This window comes from Microtus pennsylvanicus, chromosome 17 (assembly GCF_037038515.1).
Source record: "Microtus pennsylvanicus isolate mMicPen1 chromosome 17, mMicPen1.hap1, whole genome shotgun sequence".
Taxonomy (NCBI): Eukaryota; Metazoa; Chordata; class Mammalia; order Rodentia; family Cricetidae; genus Microtus; species Microtus pennsylvanicus.
Window position 1 is genome coordinate 38,080,828 of NC_134595.1, and position 14,818 is coordinate 38,095,645.

Here is a 14,818-nt window from a genome sequence, read left to right on the forward strand (position 1 = left end):
GCTTCCGGTCCCTGGCTCTTTGCTCTGGCCCGAGCCAGGTCAGTGAAGAGTCTGTACTGGCAGATCCTGTGCTCGGTCCCGGGCTTCGGAGGGTGGGCTCAGCCAGAGGTGGGCTCGAGTCCCGCACCTCCTAAGCAGCCACCCCATGCCCGACGGGCGTGAGAGCCGGACCTGGCCGAAGGTGTGCCGGGGTTGGAGGAAGCGGCCTGGTAAGACGCAACGTGGCTTGACGCTCTGAAGCGCCAGAACTCAGCCTTCTTAGTGCTGGAGTCGCCAGGGCCTATTTTCTTTAGACGCGAATCTGGGTTCCTGGAGCTGGACCTGAGCTCTCTGTATTGGTACCTCAGTGGCTCTCAGAATTGTTCTTGACCCTCGACCTGCTGTTTTCATTCCAGCATGCTCCACTGGACCCCCAGCCCATCGCCTGGAAGAGCCCACTCTCCCTGGAAGACAGACCATCCTTGAAGAGAATGACTGAGACATGGGCCACGCACTGTGTGTCTGCTCCCGGGGAACTGTCAGCATTGACAATAAGCGTTACCTCTTCATCCAGAAATTGGGGGAGGGGTGAGTGTTTGGAAGTCACTTAGCTAGTCCCAGGTCATTTAGGGACAATGGCCAGCACTTGATAGAGACATAAGAGACATAAGACATAAGGCTACTTAGATTCTACCTCACCCGACTTAGCTGAATGGGTCAGGAAAGTGGAATCTGGACCCTGGCCTCCTGGATCCACCTTGTGTGACCTTAAGTAAACTGTGGTTTCTTCATCTGCTTAATGGAGATGATTATAATGACTCACCGAGGAACTTGGGAGAACTGAGATAGTATATTTTTTAAAATATGTCACCCAGTGCCTGGCTCATAGGCTCTCGATAAACGTTGGTTGGTACTTGACAGTAGTTGAATATCTCGCGCTCTGACCATAGAACCGTAGTGATTTCTGTGTCCCTGCTCTTGAGGAGCTCAAATCCTGAGTCTTGAAACTGTGTGCGAGCCACGTCTTGGGAGGGTTTCTACTCCATCCATGTGCAAGGCACCCCCCCCCCCAAGGGAATTCCTCTGGGTCCAAGCTGTGTGGGAGACGGTCCTTCACTGACCCCTTTGGCCCACAGTGGGTTCAGCTATGTGGACCTAGTGGAGGGGTTACATGACGGACAATTCTACGCCCTGAAGCGAATCCTGTGTCACGAGCAGCAGGACCAGGAAGAGGCCCAGCGAGAGGCGGACATGCATCGTCTCTTCCAGCATCCCAACATCCTTCGCCTCATGGCTTACTGTCTGAAAGAACGAGGTGCCAAGCAGGAAGCCTGGCTGCTGCTACCTTTCTTCAAGGTCAGAAAGGCTGGTGATTCCAGAAGGGATTGTATCAGATTGCACGGCTCTCCCAAGGGCTCTGTGGGCAGTCAGACATAAATACGCTAGGAACACATGTCCTGGTTTGGGCCATTTTAAATTTGGGGCTATTCGACATCCCACAAAGCCCCAGATGATCAATAACAGGTGTATGTGGAAGAAGGTTAACAGACTTTAATACAGAACAGAAGTGAGTCCCAGGTAGTAGAGCCTTCAAAGACATCTCAACCCAGGAAAATTTGTGTTGTAGAGAGGTACACTGTGGAATGAGATAGAAAGGCTGAAGGACCAAGGCGACTTCCTGACTGAGGACCAAATCCTTGTGTTGTTGTTGGGTATCTGCAGAGGCCTTGAGGCCATTCATGCCAGAGGCTATGCACACAGGTCAGTGGGACCCTATGCACTTATGGCACCAAGGGGAGAAGAGCTGTGCCAAGAGAATTGGGGTATCCCTGCACTCTCCCCATGGTGCTCCCTGGGATGCCAGCTTCCCCATACCGGATATCCTTGGGTCATTTTCCCTTCCCTCCAGGGACCTGAAGCCCACCAATATTTTGCTTGGTGATGAGGGGCAGCCAGTTTTAATGGACTTGGGTTCTATGAATCAAGCGTGCATCCAGGTGGAGGGCTCACGCCAGGCCTTAACTCTACAAGTAAGAGAATCTCCAGGTTCTTTGGCCATTGCCTTCCCATCCCCAACTCCTCCTGATGCATACACCAACTGGGTCACGTGATATGGCTTGTGCTCCACTTTTGAGTGCTGTTGCACTGTTCCAGGACTGGGCAGCCCAGCGGTGCACCATCTCGTACCGGGCACCTGAGCTTTTCTCTGTGCAGAGCCACTGTGTCATCGATGAGCGGACTGATGTCTGGGTGAGGAGCATGTGGCTGGGAACCTGGGAGGAGAAGGGTGTGGCTCTGTACTACTATGGAGGAAAAGGAAGGAGATATTTGGTTTCTGTTGCATGAATCTCCAGAACCACAGTATGTCTCCATATCTCTACTTCCTTCCTGGGAACCGTCACTGGTACTGTTCTCAGGAAGTGGTGTCATCTCTGTGGCTGAACTGGGTGAACTGTGGCTGGAGGCGATAGCTAAGCAGGGGCTCGAGAAGCTCCTGCTAACACAGTTCCTCTGGGTGAGGTTGGCATACTTTTAGCTTACGTGGTCTTCTTTTACCATAGCAATAAATAGGATACCATTTTTCCCCTTTCCAGTAACTAACCAAATTATGCTCAGTCCCTAGGCTGTGTGCTTTACGCCATGATGTTTGGGGAAGGCCCTTATGATATGGTGTTCCAGAAGGGTGACAGTGTGGCCCTTGCTGTGCAGAATGAACTCAACATCCCTCAAAGCCCCAGGTGAGCAGCAAGAGAGACACCAAGCACTGTAGACTCTTGCCTAGAGCCAGCCAAGTTGGAATCTTAGCAATTGTAGGAGTCCTCCATTCCTCTGCCTCCACCCCCACAGGCATTCTTCAGCTTTGCGGCAGCTTTTGGCTTCTATGATGACTGTGGACCCCCAGCAGCGCCCTCGCATTCCTGTCCTCCTCAGTCAGTTGGAGGCATTGCAGCCACCGGCTCCTGGCCAGCACACCACCCAAATCTGATGAAACGGGCGTGTTGGGAAGACAACCTTGAAGGCTTCATCTCACTGGAACTCCTTTCATTCTACCCAGAATGGCTTTCATAGCTACGGGCGAGGATGGTGGGCCCTTGTGTGTTCTGCTCTCTGATCCCAATACCTGGGCAAGGAGCCTAGCGTGAGTTGGAGGAAACTGAAACAAAATAGGGCTCAAAGCTGGACTGCTGGGCACACATCATGTTCTGCCTCCAAATCTGGGGGCAGGAGAATACATAAACAGAATAAAGTGAAAAGACCATGTGTCTTTTAGGTCAATGTGTCTGGAGGGAAGGAGCAATGAACTGTCTGGCTGCCATTTCCAAGGGAATAGCCTGGAAGGGGACTGGTGTGATGGTCGAGGCAGATGTGCTTCTTGAGATTTGGCTGCTCTGGCAGCAGAGGGGTCTTTAAGCTCGCCTTAGTCAAAACCAGAAGAGTCTCCAGCCTGAGCTGGTTTCTGCCTGTGCCAAGAAGCGGGACCATGGCCCCTTGAAAGCACACTCAACTAGTTCTGTCATTCATTCCAGAGGTGGGTAGCTTAGACCAGCCCAGCCCGGCAGGTTTGCCAAGTCCATGACCTCTGGGTGGAAGCACACCAGCTCTCCTTTCCTCAGCTGAGGACTAGGGAGTGGCACTGGGCTCCATTTTTTTCCAGTCTCCCTGACTATTCTAGCTCACACATAGTTAATAATTGATGAGGCTGGTGGCCTGTGGTATCCAGCAGGCACTTCCTGCCCCGTTTGCTGAGTAAACAGGCACCCAGCCTTAGCTGGGCTTTAAACCAGTTCCTCAGGGAAGGGCACTGTGTCCCTGAATCACCAGGGAGGGAAGGGCAAGGGCAGGGTTGGCTCTTCTGGAGATTTTGAAGCTTCCTCCCCCAAGCCATGGCCACCCCTATACGCTGACGTCAACCTGAGTCCTAGGGTGCCTATTAGTGAAGTATAATTTTTCCCTAGGGACCAGGCAGGCTTCCACCCTGAGCAGAGGCTGAGGCCAAAAGAACACAAACAGAAGGGAGACGTCCTGACTTTTAATAGCATAGCTCCCGCCCCAGAAAGCAAGACAGACAGCAAGCTATGCAAAGCTGCTGGAGGTGAATGGCACAAACAACCAGGAGATTGCCCTTGTTCCCGCCCATCCCCCAAGTCTGTGAGGTGGCTTTATGCCCAGGAACTTTGGGCCCGCCCAGCCCCCATTCCCAAACCCTCAGTGTACAACAAAGCTTGGGCCAAGCCTTGCTTCTAAAGCTGTTGAGTGAAGCAGCAGCAAGGGCAAAAGCAGTCCAACCTTCCAACACAAACTACCAGACATTTCCTATTTGCAAAAGCGAAGACTTGGATCTTGCAATAGTTTGTAGCTAGACAGGTCCAGGATTTGGTCCTCCTTTCCTTCCTATACTGGGTGTCCGTAGGACCTAACATCAATGTCCTTAGGTTCATACTTTCTGGGTCTCAATATGGGGCTCACCTTGAGCCATGTAAGGGTAAAAAGTCAAGGGTGGGCGGCAAATAGCGGGAAGTAGCAGCCACAGCAGAAGCTCAAGCAGTCACATAGGGGACAAGAAACCGTGCCAAGGAGACTTTATTTCGAAAGGATTTTGCAATAAACACAATGAAAAGAGGCTCCAAGTGGCTGTCTACTCTTCTCCCTCATCCTCATCCTCATAGGAGTCGATGCCTACTTCCTCATAATCCTTTTCCAGGGCAGCCATATCCTCTCGAGCCTCAGAGAACTCACCCTCCTCCATGCCCTCACCCACGTACCAGTGCACAAAAGCCCTCTTGGCATACATCAAGTCAAACTTGTGGTCCAGGCGGGCCCAGGCCTCAGCAATGGCAGTGGTGTTGCTCAACATGCACACAGCTCTCTGGACCTTGGCCAGGTCACCCCCAGGCACTACAGTGGGTGGCTGGTAGTTGATACCAACCTTGAAACCTGTGGGGCACCAGTCCACAAACTGGATGCTGCGCTTGGTCTTGATGGCAGCGATAGCAGCGTTCACATCCTTGGGCACCACGTCTCCACGGTACAGCAGGCAGCAGGCCATGTACTTGCCATGCCGAGGGTCACACTTCACCATCTGGTTGGCAGGCTCGAAGCAAGCATTGGTGATCTCTGCCACTGACAGCTGCTCATGGTAGGCCTTCTCTGCAGAGATGACGGGTGCATAGGTGGCCAGGGGGAAGTGGATTCGAGGGTAGGGTACCAAGTTGGTCTGGAACTCTGTCAGGTCCACATTTAGGGCCCCATCAAAGCGCAAGGAAGCTGTGATGGAGGAGACAATTTGGCTGATGAGACGGTTGAGGTTGGTATAGGTTGGACGCTCGATATCCAGGTTACGGCGGCAGATGTCATAGATAGCCTCGTTGTCCACCATGAAGGCACAGTCTGAGTGCTCCAAGGTGGTATGGGTGGTCAGGATGGAGTTATAGGGCTCTACCACAGCTGTGGACACTTGTGGAGCTGGGTAGATGGAGAACTCCAGCTTGGATTTCTTGCCATAGTCAACAGAAAGTCGCTCCATCAGCAGGGAGGTGAAGCCAGAGCCGGTGCCCCCTCCAAAACTGTGAAATACTAGGAAGCCCTGAAGTCCTGTGCACTGGTCAGACTGAAAGGCAAGGAAGAAAAAGCAATATAGGTAGGGGAGAGGCCCAAGAAATTTTCTTCTAGTTTTATGAAGCCTAAAGTATTTCAGAAGTTAGGGCAAAGACTGAACGACCCCCTAAACAGCATCATATTCTAAAACACATAAAGCTGGAGATGATCCTGGAAATGGATCTGAAAACTTCCTGAACATGGAGTCCAAAGTTCCCTCCTTGCCAAGCTATAGTCTCACCAGTTTGCGGATCCGGTCCAGCACTGGGTCGATAATTTCCTTGCCAATGGTGTAGTGACCACGGGCATAGTTGTTGGCCGCATCTTCTTTCCCAGTGATAAGCTGCTCTGGATGGAAGAGCTGGCGGTATGGGCCATTTCGGATCTCATCTGAAAGACCATACACCACATTACTGAGCCCAAACCACAAGGCTGTGCTAAGCAGAGATCCTCAGAATGGCAGCTAAAGCCAGACGCATGCAAAAACCAGCCTGGGGTCAGCATCCATCTTCATCAGCAAATAAAGTCAAGGGGCTCCAAGATCACAGAAACCCAGTCTAGACACTCTTCCCCAGAAGTGCACCCCCCGGCTCACCAATCACAGTCGGCTCCAGATCCACAAAGACTGCCCGAGGCACATGCTTTCCAGCTCCAGTTTCACAGAAGAAGGTGGTGAAGGAATCGTCCCCTCCACCAATGGTCTTATCGCTGGGCATCTGCCCATCAGGCTGAATCCCATGCTCCAGACAGTAGAGCTCCCAGCAGGCATTGCCCATCTGGACACCTGCCTGCCCCACGTGGACGGAAATGCATTCACGCTGAGGGATACAGAGGAGGTCACAGCGTAAGTGCCACATCCACAACTCCTCACTTCCCAAGGGGCTCTCCCACCCCGACACCTATTAGCTAAGGTTACTCAGTACAAGTGCGGCAAGTAAGGTTGGAGCTGACAGAGGTCAGAAGCAGCTGGCAGCCTCTCCAGTCTCAGCACAGGACTCCCCAGATTAGAGGCTTCCAGTAGGGGAGACCGACCCCTTAGCCTAGTTCTCGATAGAGAATTTATCAAGTGAGAGCTGTATAATCCTGTTCCATCCACAGGACAGCCAGAGAGGACTGTCGAGAGGGCATGCACACATGAAACATGACAGGCAGGGCTGCAGCGTGTGTGTGTGTGTGTGTGTGTGTGTGTGTGTGTGTGTGTGTGTGAGAGAGAGAGAGAGAGAGAGAGAGAGAGACACAGAGAGAGGCTTTCCAGCTGCTTCCAGTTCATGCAGCTTCTAAAATATGTTTTACAGTTTACAGATAGCACCCTCCTATTTGGTTAACCTTTGTCTTGAAAATGAACTAAAATTTCTCACAACCCTCTGCCCTTCTTTCCTGTAGGCAAAGAAGTGTCTCAACCTTCCATCTGGTATCAACTGACCATTTCGGCCATCAGGATGCGGTAACCCCCACCACCTTTAAATCCCATCTGGCCTTGGGGAATCAATTCCATCTGGCTCCTCTCCCCACCTCCACCCCCACACTCTGCACGGCATCACCACCTCCATCCGCCTCCTCAGCCCGCACGGAAATAGCAGCAATAATGCGGGTAAGCGCTGACGGCAGGTACAGGCAATACAGGTATACTGGTGCAGACAGCCCCGAGGCTTCGGTCAAGTAGTCCACAATTTAACCCCTGCAGCACCCTTCGCACAACCAAATGGCTGGAGTGGGGGTAGGGGTGGGGGTGTTTGCAATTTCTAAGTACCCAGAAAAGCGGAACCTGCTAGGAGGCCCCTGAGGAAACCCGCCTTGCCTCACGCACCAGGCAAGGGGAGAGCCATCTGTACCTGGGCCCTACGTTTGCTTTCCTACTGGAGTCTTTCCAGTTACTTCCCAGCTGAAAGCCCGGATTGGGTTTCTGCCCCCGCTCCTGGGCTATAAATACAACCCCCTACATACACCTCTTTCCCCTCCCCCGCCAACCTGGCCTCGGCCGGGGCTGTAGATCAGCGCCAGCTGTCTCTGCCCGTCCTTCTAGCACCCGCGCTCCCGTAGGAGGGGCCCGCTGGCCTCCCGAGGCCAAACCCCATTCCCGCCACCTCTCCTGGCTCAGAAGGGGGTGCTGAGTCACGTATGGGGGTATAAGAGGGAAGGAGGCACACAGAGGAAGATGGGGTGCCGTACTAAGTAACCCCTTCTACCAACTGGTGCCAAGCACGTGTTTGGTCAGTTCCAGGGACTCAGGGGATAGAGATGGGTGGTGGGGGCAGCCAAGCAGGTCTTCCGCCGCCCGAGGGGAGGACTGGGAGCAGGACCGCGTGACTCCTCTCAGGAGGGTTGGGGTACAAGACGCTTAGTACGGCAGGAGGGCACTACAGCAGGGGTCCTCTCTGCTAGTGAAGCATCCTTCCCCCGGTCCCCAGACTCTGAAGAAGGTGTACAACACACTAGGCCAAAGTCAGCAGGAGGAGTGGGGAGGGGGGGAGTGCAAAACTCTTGCATCTCCCGGAGACTCGGAATGCTAAGTGAAGGGCCCCCAGCATCTCTATTGGGAGTTCCCCCAAAGGAGCGGGGCATTTACAGGACCAGAGAGATCCCGGTGGGGCCTCACTCACCATGATGAGTCTGGGTTGTGCGTCTCACGTAGAGTCGGGGTCACGGGTCTCGGTGAGATCTGCGGAGCTGCAGTGCCGCACCACTCTTATAAGCAGGAGGCGGGACCCGCGCGCTCAGTCCGCCCACCATGGGGCGGGGCGGTCTAAAGACCACACCCCCGTCAGGGTAGGTGGCCACGATCTTTGAAGCCAAGTCTGATCCCCTCCCCCTGTTGAGCCGGATTCCCTCACCTGTCGGGTTTGGGTTAGAAGCAGCGGCCCATTTTCGTTCCGAGTTTTGAGCCGACTCCCCGGATTCCGAAGGTCCGAAGCAGGGACGCAGGGTGCGGTGACAGGGCGTGTCTCAACTGCACCTGCATCAAGCGGACGCCCATAGTGCAGGTGTTCCGATTTAGGGAGGATGAGGTTTAAACAATCTTTCAGAAGCGGCTGTCCCTGGCCTTCTCCGCTGTCCTCCCAGTGTCGCCTCCCGGGAGCTTCGGGCGGGCTGGGTTGCTGGGGCTGGTCGCCCGAGACCCCCTTAGTGCAGACCGCCGCCTGCTGGTCCCCGGCCGAGATGGCAGGCTTTCGCCCACACCTGTGGGAGGCCGAGGACCGAGAACTACAGAGCCTGAGCCCCAGGGTGCCTGCTGATCCCGTAAATTGTGCGGTAGCGCCGAGTCTCGCGGCCAATCTCTGAGGGCCGACGTGAGAATCTGCCACCTCTCACCGGCCACCCGCCGGTCAGTGGCTCCGTCATCAGCGCCGTCACTATTAGTGAGTGAGCTCTCGCCACGACCGCTTGCCTGCTGCGGTGGAGCACAGAACCCAGAGCTCCCAGAACAGACCCCGGCGGCCCTTTGCAACCTTGGGCAAATGACTTGGCTTCACTGATTTCTTGGCGTTAAACAGCCGAAGAGATTCCTGCTTTTTAGGTCTCATTTTCATTTTGTACAAGGACAGGCCTTTCTTAAAGTTTTTTCTGCTTTCTTAGACTTAACATTATTCTCACTGAGAAAATCCATCAGGCAGTGCCCAGGTACTGGTTTGTAATGACCTTAAGAAACCTGACTCCCAGGCTAGTAGTCACTTAGGAAAGATTCACCGGCCTTTCTTCCTCTTCGTAGGGACAGGGCTATTCGACAACTTAACGCAATGCCACAAAATACACAGCGATGGTAACTTTCTTTTAACAGAGTAGCAAACGGCATTTGACTTAGAGAAGACATAGAAAATAATAAAATAAATTTGACAAACTTTTCACAGTTCTTTCCATCTGGTTAGGAGAATTAAGGTTCGTCAGGAGAGGCTGATGGTGTAGTTCAGTTGGTAGCATGCTTGCCCATCATTTGTGAAGTCCTGAGTTCAATCCCTAGCACCGGGCTGGGGTTGGGGTGGAGGGGTAGGGAGCGCTCATTCATAAAATGAAAACGAACAAGGGCATTAGGCTGCTTCCAAACATGAGTAGTGGTCTGGTCAGAGGAAAGAGCCTTGATGATCTCAGGACACAGTGACCACTTTGCAGCCCTTGTTTCCTGTGTGCCCACACAGCAGAAGGGCTATAAAAGATCTGAGTTATCAGGCAAAACTCTAAACTTGTTTGACCTTTGGATGCAGCTCTTCATTTGTAAAAAAAAAAAAAAAAAAAAAAAAAACTGAGTTAACCATTTCAGTTGTGAGTGCCAGACAGGTGCAGGCCTGTGTACCCACCCAGCAGAATAGCGTCTAAGGAAGCACACCTCCATTCTCACAGCTTCTGTTCACACTTGTCTTAGTTGTTTGTGAGCCTGTCTCACATCCCTGAAGGCAAGGGCTATGTTGCATCATTGAGGTTTTTTGTTTGTTTGTTTGTTTGTTTTTGGAGTCCCTGGTTCTTAGCATGGGTACCTTGAACATTTGCTAAGCATGCATTCATTCAATGAACTGTTAACACTTCAGAGATGGGTGGGGCCCTAAGGGAGTTGCAACTGAACAGTTGAGATGCCAAGTCCCTCTCAGGACTATTTCATTCTGCTGGGGGTATAGCCTAGGGGTAGAGTGCTCACATAGCCTGTGCAAGGCCCTAGGTTTGGTGCCCAGTACTGCGAAAAGCAAGCAAGCAAACAAAAGGAGAAAGGTTTTATTTAGACTTCATGGTGTTAGCATATGAAAAGATGAGGATTTTTAGGTTGTAGTGCCCCTCATGTTAGAAGAGTCCCTAGACTCTTAGTTAGAAGACTTACAGATTTTTCACGTAATTGTGGTCATGGCTAAGGTTGGTAGCAGTTATGGCGTAATGATGGGCACTGGGTCAGAAGGAGAAAGGCACAGGTGGAGTCTGGGGAAGTCTCTGCTTGCTTTCTACACTCAGGGTTCATGCACAGCATCCTCTTCCTTCAACATAAAGACTATTAACATTTCCCTACAATGTTGCTGTTCATGTGTGGGGAGCCGATGCAGTCCCGAGTGAGCGTGTAAGGAGTGAACAACACCCTGAGTGCATGTGCATTTCTGTCGTGGGTACAACCATGTCAAGAACCAACACCCTAGACCCATAGGAAAGCACCGAAACCTCCTTCTGTCAGGCTCAGAATGGCAAAACTTTCCTCTGGTGCAAGCGTAAATGCTCATGAACCATTGGTCAGTGTATGCACAAACTAGCAACTGCAGCTTCAGCGGATGCTTATAAGTTGAGAGTGCTCCCTTACAGAGTCTAACTCCTCTACCCATGCTACATAGTAAATGTGCTAAGGTTCTGGTTTTTCAATAGTGGGTCTCCATCAGAGTGCTCACATATTTATTCATTCACTTGACTCAGTCAGGTTTCCATCCCAAGCTTCAGGGATGCAGTAACCATGGAAACCCACTGGAGACTCAGTTGCTGAGACTTTCCCCGGAGGCTTGCCCCATAAGCACCTCTGCCTAGCACTTACTCACTTTCCACTATGATCCTAAGATTTTGGTAACTGGCACAAACCATATTGCGTATGCAGTCTGTGTACAGCGATCTATCCATAGCCACCCACTGTTGACTGTGAACACTGAGAACCAGAGTCCCAGGTTCCAGATGAGGGTCAGCCTTACAATGAGACCTTTCTCCTCTGCTAATGCTTTTCTGCAGTCATATGAAATCCCAGGTGTCAAATCTACCTTAGTGCTGGGAGTTCTTTCCAGACCTGTGTTCACATTTAACAACTGTGGTAGCAAAATGACACCCTCCCTCATAACCACTTTCCAATCCCTGGAGCCTCTGACTATGTTCCATTACTTCCCCCTCCATCTCTGGCTGTCTCTTTTTGGCTCTCTTTTTTTTGTGAGACAGGGTGTCTGGGAATACAGGTGTTTGCCACCATACCTGGCCTTCCTTCCTGCTCTTTCATTAGAATTTTTTTTTGGGGGGGCTGCAAATATTGGAATGCATGTCTAATCAAGGCTTAAACAATGCAGATATCCATTACCCTCTTAGAAGTCAGAGTAGGGCCGGTCCAGGGTTAAGTCACTGGTGTCACCAAGAACTTCAGTATCACCAGCTTTCTCCTCTGGCACCCTCAGTAGGTTGATGACATCTTCCCACATGATCACAAAATGGCTGCCACAGCTCCAAGTATCATGGCCTCATATGACACTGTATGAAGGCAGGGAAGGAGAAAGGTTTCCTATAGCTCTTTTCATCCAAGAGAAAAACCCTCTTTTAAAGCAAACCCTCTACAAGAAAAATGGAAAGGGAAGGGGTGGGGAGGACACATTAGAGACATCCTCAGGTCTCACGAGCTCATTCCACAGCCGACTTCTGGAGGAAGGCGAGATCTAGAGGGATCTAGATTCACCCCTTGGTTTGAGCAATTGACAAGGCGAGTACTGAAAAGGAAATCTGCCTGAGGAATCAGGACAGGACACGCAAGGCTGTTTAGGAGGGCTACTGTGCCCTGCCTTAGCAGGTAACTATTCTCACTGTCCTCCTTCTGCACGGTTGGTCCAAGCCATGCTCCGCTCTTCCCTGAATGCCTGAAGTCTCCTCCCAGCCAGCGTTGTGGTCCACTTTGAGAGCCTATAACACATTCCTCACACTGTTGTGATCTCTCCAAAACAAGCCTGCCCCCAAACACAAACCTGCTGGTCACTGGGCCTCAGAGAGAGCCTTTGAGGCCTTTCTCACTCTAGGAGCTGGTCTTGCTCTTGTTTTTCTCTGCCGCCTTCCTTGGACACACCAGGCTTGTTATTTCCTAGCCAGTCTTGCTAGAAGGCTCTTTACACGTTCTGCTGTAGCCAGGTCTATCAGTTGTATATATTTTTTAAAGATAGAATCTCACTACGTAGCTTTGGCTGACCTTGAATTCACTATGTAGACCAGGCTGGCCTTGAACTCACAGATTTCCACCTGCCTTAGCCTTCCAAGTGCTGGTATTAAAACACACTTGCTATAATAGTGTCTTCCTATTCTATTCCTTTTCAACCTCAAGCAGTAGTCTCCCATCTTTTTCTTTACCTTGTGTGCTGCTTTATATTTATTATTGCTATTATTATTACTACAACTACTACTATTATTGTGAGTGGTGTGAGTGTGGGCACACATGTGCCATGATGAATATGTTGGTCACAAGACAACTTCCAGGATTTGGTTTTCTCCTCCCACTGTGGGATCCAGGGGTCCAAACTCAGGTCATCAGATTTGTTCTGCAAGTGCTTTTATCTGCTGAGCCATCTTGTCGGCCCTTTGAGTTTTGTGTTTATTGTCTGTCTTTCCCAAGAAAAAACGTACAAGCTCCTTGAAAAGACTTCTCGTCGGGGCTGGAGAGATGGCTCAGAGGGTAAGAGCACTGGTTGCTCTTCCAGAGGTCCCGAGTTCAATTCCCAGCAACCACATGGTGGCTCACAACCACCTGTAATGAGATCTGGTGCCTTCCTTGCCAGCAGTACATTGTATGCTTAATAAATAAATCTTTAAAAAAAAAGACTTCTTGTCTTCTCTACTGGACCCCTTCCGCCCAGGCCAGTGTTGTAGCATAGAATGACTGCCCAATGGTATTTGTTAAAGGAATTGCCAATATTGACTGTCTCTTATTTTATTTTCTTTTTTATTTATTTATTTTTTGTTTTTTAATATTTATTTATTTATTATGTATACAATATTTTGTCTGTGTGTATGCCTGCAGGCCAGAAGAGGGCACCAGACCCCATTACAGATGGTTGTGAGCCACCATGTGGTTGCTGGGAATTGAACTCAGGACCTTTGGAAGAGCAGGCAATGCTCTTAACCTCTGAGCCATCTCTCCAGCCCCTGTCTCTTATTTTATAACTTAAATAACATATGTTTTTAAAATTTCTATTTTGGGCTAGCTAAGCATGGTGGCACACTGTTGTGGAATATTAATTTAAGATGTGTTACATTTGTTTATACTGTGAAATATTTTTTAATGATGCGAAGACATGTTACATTTGTTTGATTAAATAAAATTAACCTGTGGTCAGGAAGCTGCGTCAGCAACTAGCTGATAGGAAGTGTTTGGAGGAACCATGTGTAACTAGGGTTCTTAAGAGGAGGAAGGAGCGAGAAAAGGAGGAGAGGAGGACGCTAGGGGCCAGCCCCCCAGCCACACAGCCAGACACGAAATAAGGAGAAAAGAAAAGATATACAGAAATAGAGAAAGGTAAAATCCCAGAGGCAAAAGATAGAATAATTTAAGAAAAAAGCTGGCTAGAAACAAGCTAAGCTAAGGCTGGACATTCACAAGAAGGAATAAGCCTTCATGTGTGATTTTGGGAGCTGGGTGGGCAGGAACCACTAAAAAGCAAAAGAGTAAAAACAATAACTACTACTGCACACATCTGTAATCCCAGGATTGGGGAGGCTGAGGTAGGAGAGGAAATTTGAGTTCCAGGACAGCCTTGTTGATACAGCAAGAAAGACCCTCTCTCAAAAACAACAAAAAGAAAGAAAAGAAAAAATATCTTGTCTCAACACAAAACAAAGCCCAAATCCCTCAGCATCTTTTTTGTTTGTTTTTATTGAGCTATACATTTTCCCACTCTCCCTCCTTCCTCCCCTCTCCCCTTCTACTCTCTTCCCTGCCTCCCCCAGCTCCCAATTTACTCAAGAGATCTTGTCTTTTCCCTCAGAATCTTTAAACTGTTTTGCAAGACATCCACCTGGCATTCGGATAGTAGAGTTGGTAATGACTAGACCCATTCTGAGACATCTAGGTGCAAAGTCGGGAAGAAGTTTAATGGCTATACAAGTGAGTTTTGGACCTAAAAGACCTCTTAGTCCATGTGTGTCCATCTGGTTAATAATCCCTAAAGTCTCTGGTTTCTTTGTAGACCAGCATGAGGTTCTCCCATCAACCCTGGGTATTTTCATAGCCAATGTTTCCTCTCTTTCTCAATTAGACCAGAAGAAAGAGAAAATTCTGGCTTTGGAGATTTTGGTCCCTACCCACAATGGTAGGTAGACATCTGGAGATTCTGGGCTGTTCCTTACCTGGGTGGTAAGAGGGTCTTGGAAAAGGCCTCTGTCTCAGAACAAGTTTCCTAGCATTGGCCACAGTTGCTAGATTTCACATTAGCCACTACTTCCTGGGCAGAATTGCTAAGGATAACGACTTTTAGTTTCAGTGACACCCTATTCCTGGCTGTGGTTCTACCCGGAGGATGAGCTGAAAAAATGCACTGTGATGCCCACACAGGGC

General features: G+C 50.3%; 2 protein-coding genes across 2 annotated transcripts; one reads left to right on the forward strand and one right to left on the reverse strand.

Moving 5' to 3' along the window:
• The first annotated feature begins 13 nt into the window (after positions 1-13).
• Positions 14-3,240, forward strand: Stk16 (serine/threonine kinase 16). Its single transcript, XM_075951849.1, has 8 exons — positions 14-209; positions 396-567; positions 1,116-1,335; positions 1,607-1,740; positions 1,889-2,009; positions 2,134-2,229; positions 2,596-2,717; positions 2,827-3,240. The coding sequence occupies exons 2-8, from the start codon at positions 482-484 to the stop codon at positions 2,963-2,965; spliced, it is 918 nt and encodes a 305-aa protein (XP_075807964.1). The 5' UTR covers positions 14-209; positions 396-481; the 3' UTR covers positions 2,966-3,240.
• A 1,305-nt stretch (positions 3,241-4,545) lies between these two features.
• Positions 4,546-8,932, reverse strand: Tuba4a (tubulin alpha 4a). Its single transcript, XM_075951844.1, has 4 exons — positions 8,175-8,932; positions 6,170-6,392; positions 5,816-5,964; positions 4,546-5,587 (listed from the first exon to the last, which is right to left on the reverse strand). The coding sequence occupies exons 1-4, from the start codon at positions 8,175-8,177 to the stop codon at positions 4,616-4,618; spliced, it is 1,347 nt and encodes a 448-aa protein (XP_075807959.1). The 5' UTR covers positions 8,178-8,932; the 3' UTR covers positions 4,546-4,615.
• Between the last annotated feature and the right edge of the window lie 5,886 nt (positions 8,933-14,818).